The sequence below is a fragment of the Impatiens glandulifera genome, chromosome 3 (assembly GCF_907164915.1).
Source record: "Impatiens glandulifera chromosome 3, dImpGla2.1, whole genome shotgun sequence".
In the NCBI taxonomy this organism is placed as follows: domain Eukaryota; kingdom Viridiplantae; phylum Streptophyta; class Magnoliopsida; order Ericales; family Balsaminaceae; genus Impatiens; species Impatiens glandulifera.
The window spans coordinates 19,635,796-19,656,772 of NC_061864.1; the positions used below are offsets into that span (position 1 = coordinate 19,635,796).

Here is a 20,977-nt window from a genome sequence, read left to right on the forward strand (position 1 = left end):
AAATTAAACTTTATACCGAGACAATTATGAGTAATATATTATAACTATTATGTTATAACATATATTTAAACTAATAAGAATGTGAGTATATCATGACTTGTTAGTAGATTATTAAATATATTAATTATTATTAGTAGACAAATTTAATTTAAAAATTGTTGACTTATTTTTATTGTGACGTTTAGTAAGAAAAAAATATTATGTATTTGTGTTTTGAAAATTATGCTAGTGATTATTAAATTATATTACCTGATCTTATTTATAATAATTTTATTTGTTCATAGGTATTAAATATATAGATATCGGTTGTTATATATATATATATATATATATATATATATATATATATATATATATATATATATATAATATTTTAACAAATTTGTCAATGAATCAAACCAAATAATTCGATCAAATCGGACTTCTAACCTTTCAAACTTAACCGATCAAACCGATAAACCAACACTTTGAAATTTAGTAAACCGACGTTAACGATTTAATTGTACATTTTGGTCAATAAACCGACCAAATCGAATCACTTACACCCTTAATTAAATTAGTTAATCACGTGACATGTCAAAATATGTTAAATATGTCAAAAATATATTCAAATGATCAAAAAAAGTAATTAAAAAAGCGTATCATACCAATCAAACGAGTTAAATAGATAAAACTTATTAAAACTAAAAATTATAGGTTCATCATTAATTCTCATTAAAAAACGATTTGATTTCAATCATAGTGGATGACTAAATATGTAAAATATCATATTTACTTTTCTAAGTCTTTTGTATTTATTTAAAATAGTGGATGACTAAATATGTAAAATATCATATTTACTTTTCTAAGTCTTTTGTATTTATTTAAAATATTTTGTCTCTACATAATAATATATTTCATTGATAAGAGTTTATTTAATTCGATTATATCCGAAAGAACTTTAAGTTTAAAGGGACATTCATTCCTAACGGGACTTTTTTAATTAAATTTTTAATTTTTTTAGAATATTAACTATTTTTACCCAAATCATATTTTTATTTTAATGCTTTTGCTCAACTTACAATTTTTATTTTATTATATATAATTTTTTAATACAATTTTTAATACTATAATTTTATTATACTAATTCAAAATTATAAAAGTATTTATAATTAATATTTTCAATAACTTTTTATACATTTATAAAGTTATTATCTTATCAAACAATATTTATACTAATTTTAATTTTTGACTAATCAACTATTTTTTCGTTCATATTATATCAAATAAATTGGTGTATATACTAACTTAATATTATTTATCTGTATTTAATTTTTAAAATTTTATAATATTAGTTAATTTTATTTGATTAATAATAAAGTTAATTAAAATTAATTTATAAATATCATTTTACTCAGGTTTTTGGGTCAAACTAATTACCCTTGTATATTTAGATTTTCACATTATAACATTAATTATTAAAACAACTGTCTTACTTAATTTAAACAATGAACATTTATTTTAAAACAAACTTTTTGTTTTGTAATATAAAAAATAGCTCTATTTTAACAATATAAATGAATGTTTCTACACTTTATGATTTTATTGATTATTATAATATTTATAATTATATTTTAAAAAGTTTAGAAAATATTTTTTATAACAAGTTTGTTTAAAATTTTAAACAAATTAAATAAATTTTAATAAATACTTATCTATTTATTATTTTACTGAAGTTTTTAATATATGTTAAAGAAAAGTTTTTTATAATTTATTTTTATTAAAAAAATAATATTTATAAAAATGTTTTTATACAAAAGTATTTATGATTATATTTTTTTTAAATATTTTTAGTTAAAGTATTTAATTTTTTATATAAACTTTTTCAAATATATTGTTAATTACAATTTTTTATTAATTTTATTTATACTTTTCATTATATTTTTAGTTAAATTATTTTTAAAAATAGTGTTAGTTAAATTATTTAAAAAAATATTGTAAGTTAAATTATTTTAAAAATATTGTTAGTTAAAAATATTATTATTTAAAATTAATTATATATAAAAATATTCTCAATACTTTTATAACCGTTATTCTTATTTTTGTTTAAAATTTTATTTCAAGTATTTAACAAAATTAAATAAACATTTTATTATTTAATTGAATTTTATTATATTTCTCTAGTTATGAAAATAATTATTTATAAAAAAATGTTTTTACACTTCTTTTTTTATTACTTTATTTATTTTATTATTTTTTAATACAAATTTTATTATTATTTTCTTATATTAATTTAGATTATAAATATTTAATAATAATTATTTCATTTTTAATTTTCTATATATACATAAAATAATCATTAAATCAAACATTATTTATACTATTTTCTAAATAAAATTAAAAATTATATATTTTTTAAAACATATTTGCTTAATTTTATGATATAAAGTTGATTTATATTTTTTTAATAAAAATAAATTAAATATAAAATTATTTATTTTTACATAATATTTTTTATAATCATATCTATGAAATTATGAAATTAAATGTTATTTTATAATTAGATTTAATTTTTATTTTGTTTTCATAATTTATACATACTTAATACAATTAAATATGTTTTAAAAAACAATTTTTCAATTTTTAAACATTTGTTTTATAAACTTTATTAATTTTTTCTGTTGTTATAAAATAAATTTTATATAAATGTTATAGAAATAAAAATAAATGTCTAGTCATTGGATAGTGTCGGAAAGAATTTTTATCCATGTTTTTTTACATTTAAATTAAGTATTTTTTAATAATATTTTTAAAATCAAATTTTTTTAATTAATTTTTAAAATTATAAAACAAACTAAATTATAGAATATTGTATGATAGTTAAATATTTTGTTTTAAAAAAATAATATTATATTTTTATTTATTATTTTTAAAATAATTATTTTAATAAAATAAACTCTTTATTAAACATTCTTAATTATAAAATTTGTTTTAATATAAATATATTGTTATTTTACTAAATATTATTATATTTAATCATTTTTATTATTTTTATTATAATAATCAATTATATATTTTATTATTAATTTTAAAAAAAGCAATTATAATTGAAATTTTTAATATTAATTTCTGTTTATATTTTTATTAATTTTTTTTATACAAATTAAATAAATATTCATTATTATTTTTGATATGAATATTTAATTATTTCACTAAAGATTTATTATATAATATTAATTTATTTTACTATATTAAATTTTAATTATATATTTTTTATTAATTTAAAAATATATATATATATACATTTTTATTAAATATCTTATAATTTTATTTTATTTTTTAAAATAATTATACATTAAACAAAGTAATTATAAAAAAAAATTATAAACAAAATTGAATTTTATTTAAAGTATTTAATAATCATTTAAATTATTAATTTAAAATTTTATTTATTTATATATTTGATATATTTATTAAAAAATTATTATATTTTTATATTCACTTTATCTTTAAAAATGTATATTTCCAAACAAATATTTCTAAAATTAATTTTATCTTTAACTTTTATTTTAATAACAAAATATTATTTTTCTCTTATCATTTTTAATATTCAATCTTATAAAAAAAAATTTAACTTTTAATTCTATTTTTTCTTTACTCTAGTTTGTTTTATTAAATATCTATTAGGTAATTAATACTTTTATTTATATTTTTAAAATTTTAATATTATTAATTTTGAAATTATTTATTAAAATTATGTTTTTTCTTTAATACTATTAATCTTATAAGTTTTTTAATCGGATAATGAGGTACCTTTCGATAATCGGGTACCTGATAAATCGGGGATAAGAATATAAATAGAGATACCCGTCATGACGATCGAATATTATAAATTGGATTCGGAGATGGGTACTTTATTACTTAACGGGTAGGTACCCGTTTAACATCCCTTCATGCCTCTGATTTAAAACGTGCTCGCTTCATTGATTTATTTAATTATAGTAATTGTATATTTTTATACAAAATGTTTTTTTTTTAAATAAAAACAATAAGCTGTTGAATTATAATGTAATTAAGCTTTCTAAAATAAATAATTAAAACTTAATTATTATATTTTTATTGTTAATTTAAAATTATTAATTATAGAAATGATATATTTTTTTATACAAAATATTATGTTAATATTGCTAAATAAAAATAATAAGTGTTGAACTAAACAAAATTAATAAGTCTTATAAAATAAAAATTAAAACTTAATTATTATTATTAATTTATAATTATTAATTATAGTAATTATTTTTTATACAAAATATTATGTTATTATTGTTAAAAAAATAATAAGTTGTTGAATTATAATTAAATTGAGCCTTATAAAATAAAAAATAAAAATTTAATTTTATTATATTTATGTATTGTTATTTTAAAATGATTAATTATAGTAATGGTATATTTTTTATAAAAATATTATGCTATTATTGTTGCGCTTTCAAATGAAGCATGTTTCACAGGTGAAGTGCTCTCGTGTAGTTGAAATTAAAGTATTACATGAGTGATATAAATAAATTAAATTAGCTTCAAATAAAATAAATAATATTGAGGAGTAATGGATGTTTTTAGTTCTATGTGGTCTGACGAGAGATAAAGCCTTCAAAATCTATCATTTAAAGCAGACATCTGAAGTGAAGGTGTGCACGTAGTCAACACTATTTGAAGAAGTGGAGATGGCAAAAGTTCAGTAAATAGAGTGTCAACAATAATGTTTAAACTTTTATTCCAATATAGTGTAGTTGAAACTGTACCGTTATTGAAATTGAAGGCAAAAACAGTAAAACGATTAAAAATCTCTTAATAAATAATGACTTGAAGAATTATTGTTGCTTGAATAGTGAAATATCAGAATTATTATTAATTGGCCTGTTTATCTTATTGTTTATCTTTTCCTTGATTTTTCTTTAAACCACTTTTTAATCTTTTACCAGGTATGTTTTCTTCTTCGTTTTAATTACTTTGACTCTCATAGAGGTACCATCATCGGAATCAAATCGAACGGGTGTTTAACTCACAATTGTTTGTTGTAACTTATTATCCACTATCTTACATTTGCTCAAAAAAAAATTTAATATCAGTGTCATCCTTTTATGTTGCTTTCATAATCAAATACATAGACAAGGCACACAATTATTTGTATTGCATACTTTTAAGTACTTTTGGATCCAAATTACTAATGTTCATGTTCATCATCGAACTCGTAACTCTAAAATATCATTTTTTGTTGTTGTTCGTGTTTACCTTCTTAATATTAACTCACTAAGAATCTTCGTAATATTTCTCATCGTTAATATTTTCAGAATATGAGAACATAAATCCCACCAAATCAAATTTTCGACAGCTATACTCAATTTTATCACAATGTTTATCAACTGTAATTATATAATGGTATCTCTTTTTGTGGGGACTATTTTAATATTTTGTTAGTGTATCACCATCCTCAAAAAAAATTACCACTTTCGTGAGACATTAACAATTGTCGTTCAAAATATTTGAATTCCTCGAGAGTGTAAATATTATTTGCATCATTTAAGACCTCAATTGGGTATGACAAATATAGCATCCTAGTAGTTGATTTAAAATCAATTTTTAACTCCTCATATGTAAGATCATTAAGGGGCCTTTGGAAGTGTTTAAAAAATTATTGGAAAACTCATGAGGAAAATATTATTTTTTATCAAAATCATATATACATGAAGAAAAATTATTAGAAAACTCTCTAAACTCATGGAAGACTCTATTTAAATGTATGACTGCATTTTAATAAATGTGTCAAATACACCAATGATTATTTGTTTGAGACCATTTTGATGTTAAGGCATTTGTCATTACTGCATTTTGATCGGTAAGAATAGTTCAGGGACGTATAGAGGTTGGGGGCTGAGGTGGGCTTAAGCCCCACTTGAGATCTTCTGCTACCAAGGTAATATGTTCCTATGTTCCCCTCTCACAATGGGAAGAGCAATATGATAAATAAATAAAAAACTTTTTATTTATTTACCATATTGCCCCTCCCATTGTGAAAAGGTAACATGGAACCTATTACCTTGGTAGCAAAGGATCATGAATTCTTAAGCCCACACCTACCTCATTCATAATTATATATATATATATATATATATATATATATATATATATATATATATATATATATATATATATATATAATTTAGAGATAGTGTTGAGTCTGTTGACTATTGAGTATTTTAAGCCTTATATGAGAGAAAAAAAAAGAGAGGTTAAATATATTTATTTTACTCTTTTTTTATAGTTTGATTTCAATGATTATTTGAATTTTAATTATTTTTAGAATTTGTTTATATGGTTTTAGTATTTTTATAATTTATGAGTATTCTTTATCTTGTAATTTATTTATTATTTTTATATTAAAATTATATTTTATAATAAATAATTATATTAAAGTAGTATATTCTAATTTTTTTTAAATAATATTATTATTACTATTTACATAATAGTTATTTTGATCCTTTTTTTTAACTATATATTTTAATTTTTTTAGATATATATTATTTATTTTTAAAAAGAATTAAAGTTAATCCCAAATATTATGTTTTATTTTTTTATAAGCCCGTCATCGTGAATGACATGTACGAAGCTTCTCAAATATTATATATCTATAAAAGAAAGTCTTTCAATAAAAATTAATTAATTTTATGATAATTAATTATTATTTTATTCATTTATATCTAATAAATGAATATCTTGCTATAATTATATTTAAAAAACTGATATGTAATGAGTAATAACTAATAAGGTTGATCACTTATTTGGATGCACAATATATATTTTTTTTTTATTGTTTTACCTATTACAAATTAAATTTAAAATATTTTATTATATTTAATTATATAAAAACTTAAATAAAATTTTACTTTATTAAATTTATTTTAATTTCATAATATATATTTTTTAATATTCCCTTCTATATATAAGAATTACTCTCTTTCGAAGTGAATCTAGGTTAAGACTGAGAAGGACTTTAACCAAAAAAAAAAAAAAAAAAAACTTTTATAATAGAAAAGGGACATGGCTCCATAATATTTTTTTTATTTTTATTCATTATTTTCTTTTATAAATCTAAAAAAAATGCTAAACCCACGTTGTTCATATATCGTTAAATCTATAATTTTCTCGTTATTTCATTCAACCCCACAAGATTTTTTTAACTCATTTTAAATTTTTTTCAAGCCTACCCTAACTTAAATTCCTGGGTCCGTTCCTGGAATAGTTATCGGTTTTTTGTCAAACATAGTTGTAGTAAATATCTCAAACAACCATTTAAAAGTCAAAGCAGTTTCATCATATAATAAAGAGGCACCAAAATTATTGATTGTTTGTAATGATTAATACCTACAAACAATGTAATTTGACGACATTCATTGTTCTTTCTATAGGTCTGTCAAATAAAACTACATCTTCAAAGAATTCTTAATCATCTCGCATTCTTAGCATTAACCAAAAAAATATTGGTTATTAAATCGTCGGTATCAAATTGAATAGCGTAATAAAAATTGGGATCATCAAATTGTATTATTATGTTTTGTATTGACACAATAAGCCATCACTCAATATTAGGGTCTTGCATTTACGCATTTAACAAGTATAAAAGACACTTAAAACAAAAATAGTCCATTATAAAATAAACAAGTACATGATCAAGTCTAGAATAACAAAATTAGCCCTCAGTTTCAAGTCCGAATATACCGCATTTCATTTTATTGTTGAAATATGAAGTCCAAATTGTTTGAAATCCATTTATCATAAATCATTATTTTATCACAACTATTTCAAAATCATTTATCATAAATCATTATTTTATTAAAAACTATTTCAAACCTTTTATCAATAAATAAATAAATATATATATATATATATATATATATATTCTTGATTCATAATTTTGTAAACTCGTTTCAAATTAATTCGTTTTACACTATAAAGTATGAAAATCAATATTTCAATATTATGAAACTCATACCCAAAATAATATATATATATATATATATATATTTTGTAATCCTGGGGGCGTGGTACCCTCGGGGAAGACCCGAAGTGACTCGAGGTTCGATGTGTTCCAACATAGGTTTGCGTGTCAGACATTTAAAAAAAATATTATTTTAAAAATTTTTGAAAATACTTGGAAGTTTTAGAAATTAATCATATAAAAAATAATTAATTTTATTCAAATTTTAATAATTTAGAGATTAAATAATAATTTAATTAAAACTCGGTTTAAATTAATGAAACATAATTAAAGATTATTTATTTTGAAAAAAAAGTCGCCAAATTATTTTAGAAAAATCAGTAAAAGGTATGTGTATAAATACTTTATACCGGAGTTTCTATAAGGGTTTGATTTTGGTTACGCTCGGAAAAGGGCTTTCGCGCTATGTCCTCCGCGCACGTTAAAAGACGGTATTATTTCTTAAGTAAGAGTATGGCTATTGAAAGATTTATTTATAACATTTATTTCCTTTAATTAATATTTTGGGGTCCTAAACAAGGATATATTTAGATTTCGTAAATAATTGTACAAAATTATTTAAAAGAGAGTATATGCGATTGTGTTGGTATAAGATTAAGTATAATACTTGAAAAATATTAGAAAAGTGTTAGAATTTAAAAGTAAATTTCAAACGGGGCCTTAGCTAAAATATTTGTTTAGAAAATATCCTAAAAATATTTAAATATCATTTTTTGACCTTTCAAAATTATTTGAAAAAGGATTGGGGTTCAAAAATTACAAAAAATAATTTTGGATGTTGAAAAGTAGAACCAAACAGGCCTTAGGATCGGAGTCCTAGGGTGGTATGGATTAGAGCTCTGGATGCTCGGTCGAGGAACCGGAAGGCTCGGTCCTGGGGCTTAGAAGGCTCGGTCCTGAACTCAAGCTGTTTGGTCCTAGGTCTAGGAGGTTCGGTCTCAGGCCCACCTTCCTTGGTCGTGGACCTGGGAGTCTCAGTCCCAAGTCAGACCTCTTAATTTGAGGGTAGAATCCTCGGTCGAATTCCTCGGTCATTGCATAAAAACATTGGTCCTAAGTATCAGTCCTAAATCAAAAACACAAGTCATTGGTCTCGGTCCTAGGTCGATTTTCTCAATCCTTGGTCTCGGTCAGGACTGAGAATTCTCAGTCCCAGTCTTACAGAACTCGGTCTTCGGGGACCAAGTGTTCTTCATTTGGTATGAAGAATTGCAGGCTTGTATCTTTTGATCCATATCATAAAATCATGATTTATAAGTTGCAAACAACTCATATGAATGTAAGAATCATAACTCCTAACCCTAAACACGATCAATCGAAGTTTATAATAATTGATTTCTCAAAATAATTTTTAGGGAAAAAATTTAGGAACTTTTGATTTAGGCCATCTCATTACCTAATTCTGGTTCCAACAGTTTTTAAATGATGATTATAGTCGAACACAACCAAAATAAGAACATCAATCAAGCTCTGTAACAACTTTTAAAACTGAAATTCAAACTTTTTTAAAAAAGATTCAGTTAGATCAAACATGATCGGGATGTTGATTTTATGATTTGGAAATTATCCTAACACATTTATAAACATGTTAGGAAACTATTTGAATCAAAATTCAAGCCAAAAAGCTCAAGAACACAATTTTCAAAATTTTCAGATTTTCAAATCAAATTTGGTTTTTTCGATTTAGGTATCAAATCTCTTTCAATAGAAAGTTTATAAATCATCTAAGGAATGATTTCAAACAAAGAAATTACATAATTGAATCCTAAATATGATCAACCCAATCAAACTTGAAAAAAATTAATTTCAAATTACAAATCGAATTACAGTAGGTCTAGAAGCTTACCAATGATTAGAGAACACTCTAATGATGTGTAGGAAGCTTTCTCAAGCCCTAAATCAAAACTTGGATCGCCAGATTGAATTTTACAAAATTTTAGTTTTCTTGTAATTTTCAATATCTTTGATTTAAGTTGTAATGTTTGATGATTGTTTGATGGATTGGAAAAAGAATGTCTAGATAGTATTTATACTCAGCTAGGTCGGTTATCATAGCCTAATTCAACTTCGATTTTTCTTTTGAAGTTGTTCTTCTCCATTTATGTTTCGTCTTTAGTAGCCTAGGTAGAGAATAGGTTTTGACTTCTAGACTTAGGAGAAATAATGGCGAGGAGGAGACGTGCACATAGGTGAAAAAACGAAAGAATAAGGTCGAGTATCGGAGGGAATAAGGTCGAGTATCAGAGGAGATAAGGTTTTTGGAAGAATCGCCAACGTCGATTGCGGCATCCGGCGTTCGCCTTCATCAACGATGAAGAAGGATAAAACGACGTTGTTTCGTTTAACCGAAACGCGGCGTTTTGGCGTTCCATTACGTTCCATCCACGTTTTGGCATTTTAAGCTAACGGGGTTGACACCGCGTTTGTTGATCTCCTGTGGCCCCAAGCGCGTGTTCGCTTGGTTACAACCGGCTACGCGGATGATTCTGGTGCGTTGCATGAAGACCTGACATTCATCTAATAGATGCGGCTCCTGCTGTAGCTAATTCTCCAAGTTTCGGCCACACTAGATCATCAGTGTTATTTTTATAAAAGGGTTATTTGAAAATGAAATTTTAACCTTTTCTTTTATTTTTCTTCACGAAAAATTCCAAAAAAAATATTTTTAGAAACATAATAAAAATTATGTTCATTATTTTTATTTTTGGATATTTTTGGATATTTATTTAATTGTTTTAAGTCATAAATTATACATCATTTATATTTAAAATCATAATTAAATAATTTCAACCCGTTTTAGATTTATTTTGGGTAAAATAAATACAATATTTTTAACTTCAAATTATTTTTGATTTTTAATTAACTTTTCTAATTAGGATTTTATTATCCTAATAATTAACCCTAATTTGACCTTTAATCTCTTTTTGAATTATTTTTTAATTAAAAATTCAAAATATTAATTTAATATTATTATAAATTAATAATATTATTTATAAAGTTAGGTTAGGCTATATTTCCATGCTTATATATATATATATATATATATATATATATATATATATATATATATATATATATATATATATATATATTTAAAAACTAAAATTATAAGAATATATTGGACGGATGGAATTAAAATTAAAACTTGTTGAAATTCTAATTTTATTAGAATTGACAATTCAATTCTTAATTTCTTATGTTAGAAAATTTATATTATTTAATTTAATTCAATTCTAATTTTTCTATTAAAAAATATAAAATAAAAAAAGTTTAAATATATTAATTTATTAAGTTAACCGTGTTATAAATTATAAAATAATAAAATATATTTGCTTAAAAAATATAAAAAAGTTAAATATTTAAATATATAATTTCAAACTATAAAAATTGAGATTAAGAATTATAGAAACACATTAGTTTGAATAACATTAAAATTTTAATTTTTCCACAAAAAATATGTTTTCCCTAAAACACTGAAACTCTATTTATAATTTCAATTCCTAATTTTAAATGGTCCCGATTATTAAAATTAAACCCCTAATACTGATTACAATTCAATAATTACCAAACACATCATAAAAAGAATAGATTTCTTCGCCTAAATTCCAATAGAGTATCTTTATTAGAAACTTGTCCTTTATCATAAATTTCGATTATCTCCATTAGAATCAGCCACTTATTATTGTTAACTCATGTGTCACTTATCTCCTTTAAAATAAAACATATATCACCTACATATGAAGCCACCTATAATTTATATATAAACTCATTTATTTTTATTTTTTAATTTAAATATTACAATTACATATATATATATATATATATATATATATATATATATATATTTAATTAAAATATTTTATTTCCATATTTTAATAAATTTTGAAAATTTAATACTTTAAACAATTTATACCTTTTATTTAATTATCACAAATATCAACATTTTAATATTATGAAACACATACCCAATATATATATATATATATATATATATATATATATATATATATATATTAAAATTATAAGGTTAGATTTGGATGGATAAAATTGAAATTAAAATTAACATTAAATTATAATTTAACTATATTTAATTCTTATATTATATATTAAAAATAATTTGAATATATCAATTTAATATGTTAACCGTGTTATAAATTATAAAATAATAAAATATTTTTCTAAATAAATATAGAAAAAATAAATATTTAGAATTACCATTTCGAACTAACTAAAAGAAAATTAAGAATTATAGAAACACTAAATTGAATTTCATTAAAATTTTAATTTTAATTTTAATTTTAATTTAAATTCTTAATTTTAAATAGATACTAAACATAATAATTAAAATTAGACCCATAATTTCAATTAGAATTCCACTTACCAACCACATCATAAAATAATAGATTTATCTAAATTCCATTAAAATTTAATCATCTAATAATAAGTTTCCTCACCTATGCCACTTATCTTTATTAGAAATATGTCACTTGTACTTTATCATAAATTCCACTTATCTGCATTAGAATGTGTCACTTGTCTCCCTTAAAATAAATCATTTATCACCTACATATGAAGCCACCTATAATTTATATATGAAGTCATTTATTTTTTAAATTTAAATATTACAATTATATATACAATATATATTTTTTAATTGATAAATATTATTTTCTTATGTTGGTATAACCAATATGTTATATATATATATATATATATATATATATATATATATATATATATATATATATATATATAACTTTTACACCTATCTTACCATTTTTTGAATTACCGAAAGAATCATTATTATTGTCCGTAATTTTTTATATACCTAAATTTTCGAAAAAAAGTTCAAGTCTTCCATATAAATACACTAAACCATAACTAATTACTTTAAGAACATAGTCCTGATTTAAGTCAAATTTGAGGTTGAGAGAATATATTAACTTATATTTCCAAATTTAGTATTCTAATAAATTTAAAATAAATATATCTGACGTAATTTGAGTTTAGTAAAAGTGAGATAGGATCCAGCTAGCCCAAATGAAGTGACATAATATATATATAATGGATAAAATGTATTGATGATAAAGATCAAGATATTCAAGATCAAGATTAAGAGAGAGAAAGAGAGTGATGACCGGAGAAGGGAAAACTGTTTGCGTGACCGGAGCATCGGGATTCATAGCTTCATGGCTGGTCAACCATCTTCTCCGGCGAGGATACACCGTCAACGCCACCGTTCGCGATCTCTGTAAGTCAACTTTTTTCATTATACAATTTCTCTATTGTCAAATCCTACTCTTACAATCAAATATTCTTTATTTCTTAATTTATTATTAGAGCTATTTAATTCAATATAAGATAAAATGATAGATCAGTTAATTATTTGAGATTAAATTAATTTTATTTCTATTAATTATTTGAGATCAACCCTTTTTTTCCAGAAAATAAACATTATTTTCAAAATATAAATATTATTGCGATTATCTGAATCTGAATTGAGATGTATATTATATATAAAAAAATGTTTCATTGATAAAGAAATAAATAAGAGTCTTTCGGTTTGTGCGGAAAAATATTATAAATAAGAAAATAGAATTTTATTATAGAAATTATAGGTGGTTAACTCATTTAATTTTGATTTTGAAAAACTAATGAGTGACTCTTAATTTAAAGGATGAGATAGAAGGATCTAAAACTTAAGTAAATACAATTCTTGACATTAAACAATGCATCTATTGAGCTTCATTTTCCTCTCACGCTTCATTTTCAACTCTTGAGTTTCATCATCACATTTAATGTTTTTTAAGATTATTAATTTTTTATTATTTTAACACCCCCTCTTAATTAGTAATTTTGAGTTTCTTCTTGAATTTGTCGAACTGGCCAATCGAGACGGCTTTGGTCATGATATCTGCTGTCTGATCCTCCGTCTTGATAAACTTCATGGAAATTACTTCTTGAGTAACTAAATCTCGAATAAAATGATGTCGTAGTTCAATATGTTTGAACCGAGCATGAAAAACGGGATTCTTTGTCATTGTAATAGTTCAATAATTGTCGGCTCACATTGCTCAAACTTCATGTCCTTTAAAATTCTTTGAAGCCAAACAGCTTCACAAGCTACATCAGTACATGCTATATACTCTGCTTCGGCTGATGACAATGCCACAAATTTCTGTTTTCTTGAGCTCCATGATATTACATTTGATCCAAGACAAAATATATAACCGGATGTACTTTTTCGATCATCAATTTACATTCACTTTTCTTTTTGAATTCAATGCCTTGAGTTTTTGTGCCTTTAAGATATTTAAGGATTTTTTTTGCGACTGCAAAATGAATTTGATTTGGCTCATTTTAATATCTAGAAAGCAAGCTTACCAAATGTGTGATATCCGGTCTTGTGTTGAGATAGATTAAGAAACCAATCAACTTTCTATAACTAGTTGAATCAGCTTTTTCACCATCGTCATTAACTTGAAATTTTTCATTCAACGTCATAGGAGTGGAGAGGGCTTGTATTGACTCATATTGAATTTTTGAGGAGATCTTCAATATATTTTTCTTGAGATAGAAAGATTCTTCCTGGACTTTGCTTAACTTGTATACCAAGAAAGTATTGCATGAGTCTCACATATGTCATCTCAAATTCTTTCATCATTTGATTTTTGAATTATGCCACCATGGCTTTGTTTGTTCAAAAATATATGAGATCATCTACATATAAACATACAATCAAGAAATCTTTGTCAATAGTCTTCACATAGAGAGATGATTCAATTGTACTTCGATTAAAGTCTTTCTTTATTAAATAACTATTGATTTTGTTGTTCCACGCTCGGGGTGCCTGCTTTAACCCACACAATGACTTTTTTAGTCGATAAACTTTCTTCTTTTTTTTTATATCAAAACATTCGGGCTGCTCAACACACACCTCTTCTTGAAGTTCTCCATTTAGAAAAGTTGATTTTACATTAAGTTGAAATATATTACCTCCAATTGAGTTGTGGCTACACAAGTACAAATTGTCTCCATTCTTGCAACAAGAGCATAAAATTTTGAGAAGTCAACTCCCGATTGTTGAGAATAACCCTTTGTGACAAGTCGAGCTTTATGTTTTTGAATCAAACCATCCTCATTGCACTTTACTTTGTAGACCCATAGACCCATTTTAAACCAATAGTTTTCTTTCCATTTGGCAAGTCCACGAGTTCCCATGTTGAATTTTTCTCAATTGTAGATAACTCGTCCTTCATTGATTTTTGCCAATATTCTTTTTGAGAAGCTTCTTGGAATGATTGTGGCTCACAAGAAAATAATTCAAACTCAATTTCATCATAAATGTCTTGAACCATTCGGGTCTTTTTTGGAGGACTATCTAAATCAGGTTCTGAGTCTTGTGTAGAAGATTGAGATGAGCTAGCTTGGGATGTATTAGCTTGTGATGCAATTGAATCAGTAAATAGTTGTGATCACAAGTCTTCAACTTCTTTCCTTTTCCAATTCCAAGTAGCTTTTTCATCGAAAACAACATCTCGAGATACAATAATTTTGTTGGTCAATAGATTCATCAATCGATATCCCTTGGATTCATCACTGTAACCAATGAACACAAGTTTTTGGCCTTTCTCTTCAAACTTCTCCCGACTTTTTCATCTAAAACAATATCTCAAGATACAATAATTTTGTTGGTCAATGGATTCATTAATTCATATCCCCTGGATTCATCGCTATAGTATATATCATAGGTTCATATTCAAGCATTTGAGATTCCTTCCGCAAATGGAAGGTACTGTCTTTCTGAAAGAGACCTACTATTATCCAATGTGGCAAATGTACTTATTCAACTTTACAAATCTATGGCTCACTGACTTCCTCTAAAGTAAGATTTTGTTCTTAAATTTAAATCAAATTATTTAAAATACATAATTGAAAACAAACCTATTTGGTATAGGTTTGAAGACGACATAGGATTTGTGCCACCTTACCCGATGTCGAGGGGAAAAATTAAAACTTTGGGCATAGATTTTATCCCTTTTGAAGTTAGCCTCAAGGAAACAGTTGAAAACCTAAAGTTGTTCGGATTCATTAGTTTCTAACTTTTTGAATTTTATTTTATATTAGGTAAATAAATATGGAAGTGGATATAACTAATAAGTAATTAACCTTCTTGTGCACGTTTTAAAACATGCTTTTTATGTTACGTGTTTTATTGTTTGTAATTTTACCTTGTTTTTTAATATTTGACATAAAACTTAAGTATTTAAAGAAATAATTGACGAATATTGTTGAGTATAAGTCTTTGATTTATAATTATTAATATATTATTTCTAATTTGTTAGATGATTTATAGTAGTTAATTAATTGTTAAGTGTTGTTAGAAGCAGTTAATTAACTGCTAAGAATTGTTAGAGCTATTGTTAACGGTGGTTAACTACTGGAAATTTTAAATAACTAAAAATTTAGGGATTACTTTATATAAGTATAAATACACTAATAAGAGAAATAAAATATCATCGGTTATTTTTCTCATTTCACTCCTCATCATATTTTACCGCTATTAATTCTTATATCTATTAGTCATCTTGTAAATTTGTTCAGTATTACTATTTTGTTTTTTATATTATCCTTTTTTAAGAATTACATAATTCATTTTATTGAATAATTTAATAAGACATGATCTTTCATTTCATTTTGAACATATAATAGTTTTTTCAACTATCTAGATGTACATATATTCATGTGTTATCATAAAAAGTTAATATATATTTAAAAATTAATTAATAGGTAAGAAAAATAATTAATTAATTTGAAAAAATAATTAAAATTTTTTACAATACTTTTTATTCTCTTTTATATATATATATATATATATATATATATATATATATATATATATATATATATATATATATATATATATATATATATATATATATATTAAACTCAATCTTACCAATCAAAATCAATTTAAAATAATTGAATTTTTATAATAATAATTTTATCTAAACTATGTTTACATAAACAATATTTTGTTTATTTTCTTAACGGTAATATTATAAATGACAACAAAATATATGGAATAAAATAAAAATGAAATATAAAAATAAAACAAACAAAAAAACGCCATAATGTCCCCATGTGCAAGTTCAATAATAAGTATGTCCTACTTAAGAAAATGCATAAATAAAATTCATGGTTGTTACATGCTAACAAGGAATCGACCAAATTATAATTCAGGATAAAAAATGTCAGTCTTGAGACAATTTGATTGGTTTTAGATTATATATATATATATATATATATATTTTTAATTATATAATAAAACAAGGAAGACTATATGCAATTTAAATGAACGTCGGTGGTTGAACAAGTTATGCCTCTTATCATTTATATAATTTTTTGAAATAAAATACTTGTAAGACAAAATATGCATGGTGCCTATAAAATGATTGGACAAAACGTTACTGAATAATTATTTGATAAAGATAAAGATAAAGATGAGTGGAGAAGGAAAGACAGTTTGCGTGACCGGAGCTTCTGGCTTCATAGCTTCGTGGCTGGTCAAGCACCTTCTCCGGCGAGGATACACCGTCAATGCCACTGTTCGCAATCTCTGTCAGTAACCTTTCTTATCCACCTCTTCTTATTCAAAAATGTTTTCAAATGATCGCATCCAGTTCTCATGAAATCTCTATTACATTATCAAAAGTCTTGTTCAATGAAAAAGTAGGTTAACTCATAGCTCAAGTGGTAAGGTTAATGGTAAGTGTATTGAATTCAGAATATGGTAAAGTAGCTCCTGGATGGGGAACGACTCCTTTAATGGGTGTCGCAATGGCTTTATTTGCGGTATTTCTATCTATTATTTTAGAAATTTATAATTCTTCTGTTTTATTGGATGGCATTTCAATGAATTAGATCTATAAGAGCCACAAGTCCTAGCTTTGACTACAAAATCAATTGCATTACTTATAGCTTCCTTGTTCGTAAACAAAGCGGATTCGGAATTGTCTTTCATTTCAAGGCATAACTTGTATCCATGCGCTTCATATTCGCTCTAAAGAGGCAACAATAGGTGAGATGACTTTCATTCAAGCTATCAACCATATCAAAGACCTATACGAGACGACCTACGGTAGGGGGACCATACCTCTTTTTCCAGGGTTGATCTAGCTCGACCTTATCTACCACCCGTGTCGGTTGAGGACTATGCTAAACCTGGAAATGAAGGAATTGATTCATCAATATCAAATATCACGTGTTCAATTATTACTTAAAATGTTTTAATTCGAAGAAAATAATATATGTTTTTTTGGATTTTAATTATAGTAAATTTATTTTGGTTAACGGATTTAATGTTTTGGTGGTTAAAAAGATATATTCACTAGTTCATTGATGTTTATATATGTAGCTGATCCCCTGAAAACGAAACATTTAGTTGAGCTCGATGGAGCCAAAGAGAGACTAAAATTGTTCAAAGCAAATTTAACCGAGGATTGTTCCTTCGATGAAGCAATTGAAGGATGTCATGGTGTGTTTCATGTTGCTTCTCCATGTACTTTTACCACCAAAAAGGATCCTTATGTATGCACTTGTTCTTATTTCAAATTATTTAGTCCTCATCTTTCACAATATTCCTCTAAAATATGTATTAATTAATAATACAGGCTGAAATAATTGATCCAGCTGTGAAAGGCACGATCAATGTCCTAAATTCTTGTGCGAAAACTCCTTCTGTAAGACGGGTTATTCTAACATCGTCGATTACAGCTGTTTCATTCACAACTAGACGTTCATCCGATGAAATGATCGACGAGACTTGGTTTTCTGACCCCGAACATTGCAAGGAGAATGAGGTAATTAGTTAATCTCATAACCATTTTCAAACAAAAATTAAGAAAATACATTTTCTAATTCATATGTATATATTTGTTTAAATGCAGTTGTGGTATATGCTTTCAAAGACCTTAGCAGAGGAAGCCGCGTGGAAATTTACTAAAGAGAAGGGAATTGACATGGTTGTGATAAACCCGACAATAGTCATCGGTTCCATGTTGCAACCTACGGTTAATTTAACTTGTGGTATAATTTTGGATCTCATGAATGGTCTAGAATCTTACAGAGATCTCGTTGGATGGATTAATGTTAAAGACGTAGCGGATGCTCATATTCAAGCATTTGAGATTCCTTCCGCTAATGGAAGGTACTGTCTTTCTGAAAGAGACCTTCGATTATTAGACGTGGCAAATGTACTTATTCAACTTTATCCTTCTATCGTTCACCGACTTCCTCTAAAGTAAGATTATGTTCTTAAAAATTAAATCAAGTGACTCATAATATATAAAATCTAAACAACTTTTTTTGGTATAGGTTCCAAGAGGATGCAGGATTTACACCACCTTATCCGGTATCGAGAGAAAAAGCTAAAACTTTAGGCATAGATTTTATCCCTTTTGAAGTTAGCCTCAAGGAAACCGTCGAAAGCCTAAAGTTGTTGGGATTCATTAGTTTCTAGCTTTTTGATCTTATTTTATATTAGGTAAATAAATATGAAAGTTGTTATAACTAGTAAGTAACCTTATTTTTTGTAAGTTTCAAAAACATGTTTATGTGTTTGTTTTATTGCTTGTATTTTTATATGTTGTTTTGTAATATCTGTCATACAATTTAAGTTGGTTCTATTTTGTTTTTTCAGATTGCTTTTCTTTTTAAATTAAGTTGAGTTATTGTGATATATTTTTTTAAATTTATTTTTAGCATTACATCGTTTATTTTATTAAATAATATATTACAACATAATCTTTCACTTTATTTAGAATATATATAAGAGTATGTTTGGATGAGTGAAATTGATTAACATAATCTTTCACTTTATTTAGAATATATATAAGAGTATGTTTGGATGAGTGAAATTGAAATCAATTTGACAATGTAATTATAATTTCAATTTCACGATAATTAAATTGACATTGAACATGTTTGAGACAATTATATTATTTTATATAATTTAATCACAATTCTTATGTTTGAAAAAAAAGAATAAAATAAAAAGAATATTAATATAAATTATCTATTTTATTACAATATTGGTTTGAAACAACCAATTAAGATAACTCAAATATTAATAAATTTTTTTAAGTTTCGATTTTTATTAAAAAAATATCGGTTCAATACTTTATTTTCATAAAATAAAAAAATATTGGTTCGACATTTTAACTTTCAAATTAAAAAAAAAAAAATATTAGTTAACATGTTAATTAACTTCTTAAGTTAATAAAATATATCAGTTCAAATGTTAACTTAATAAATTAAAAAGGTAAATAAAACATTGATTCAATATTTTAACATCATCAATTCAAAAAATAATTATCGATTAAAAAATTTTAATCGTATTTTAAATAATAAAATAATAAATTATTTTGTTTAAAAAATACAAAATAATAAAATTTAGAATTACAATTTCAAGATAAAAATAGTGGAATTAAGAATTATAAAATTATAATAAATTAAATTACATTGACATCCAAATTTTTAATATAAAGGATATACCAAATTTAAGAATTTAAGTTGGACCCAATTTCAATTCCAATTTATGGATTATCAAACATACCAATTATGATATCATAGTAGCGGTGGAATTTCAGATATATATTTTTTTTTCAAATCTCAAAATTTAGGTCTTTTATGATTAGAATTATACAAAATGAGGGTTTAAGGTTTCAAACATTGATAACTTATTATTTACGTGACTTTTATAAATAAAAGATAAATGTCACTAATTTAATTATTGAATTGCAATAAATTGAGAGTTTTGACTATCGAATTTCAGTATTTAAAATCCTTCATTCACTAAAATTTGATAATTAAATTAGTGACATAAATATTTAATTTATTTATAAATATCACGTTTTGAAACCATTAACATAAAATCTCGTTTGG

General features: G+C 23.9%; 2 protein-coding genes across 2 annotated transcripts in view; both read left to right on the forward strand.

Annotated features, from left to right (window-relative positions):
• The window catches only part of LOC124929940 (phenylacetaldehyde reductase-like), a 29,762-nt gene extending 13,628 nt beyond the window's left edge, over window positions 1–16,134 (forward strand). Inside the window, exon 6 of the mRNA XM_047470319.1 lies at window positions 15,990–16,134. Within this exon, the coding sequence (XP_047326275.1) occupies window positions 15,990–16,134 (145 nt within the window). The remainder of the gene's footprint in view (window positions 1–15,989) is intronic.
• Window positions 16,135–17,514: 1,380 nt separating this feature from the next.
• Window positions 17,515–19,589, forward strand: LOC124930823 (phenylacetaldehyde reductase-like). Its single transcript, XM_047471184.1, has 5 exons — window positions 17,515–17,653; window positions 18,450–18,622; window positions 18,706–18,894; window positions 18,982–19,334; window positions 19,409–19,589. The coding sequence occupies exons 1-5, from the start codon at window positions 17,536–17,538 to the stop codon at window positions 19,551–19,553; spliced, it is 978 nt and encodes a 325-aa protein (XP_047327140.1). The 5' UTR covers window positions 17,515–17,535; the 3' UTR covers window positions 19,554–19,589.
• The last annotated feature ends 1,388 nt before the right edge of the window (window positions 19,590–20,977 follow it).

Coding starts and splice junctions, on each gene's coding strand:
- LOC124930823 (XM_047471184.1), top strand. CDS start 17,536: ATGAGTGGAGAAGGAAAGACAGTTTGCGTGACCGGAGCTTCTGGCTTC. Junction 18,623..18,705: donor CCACCAAAAAGGATCCTTAT/GTATGCACTTGT, acceptor TTAATAATACAG/GCTGAAATAATTGATCCAGC. Junction 19,335..19,408: donor GTTCACCGACTTCCTCTAAA/GTAAGATTATGT, acceptor TTTTTGGTATAG/GTTCCAAGAGGATGCAGGAT.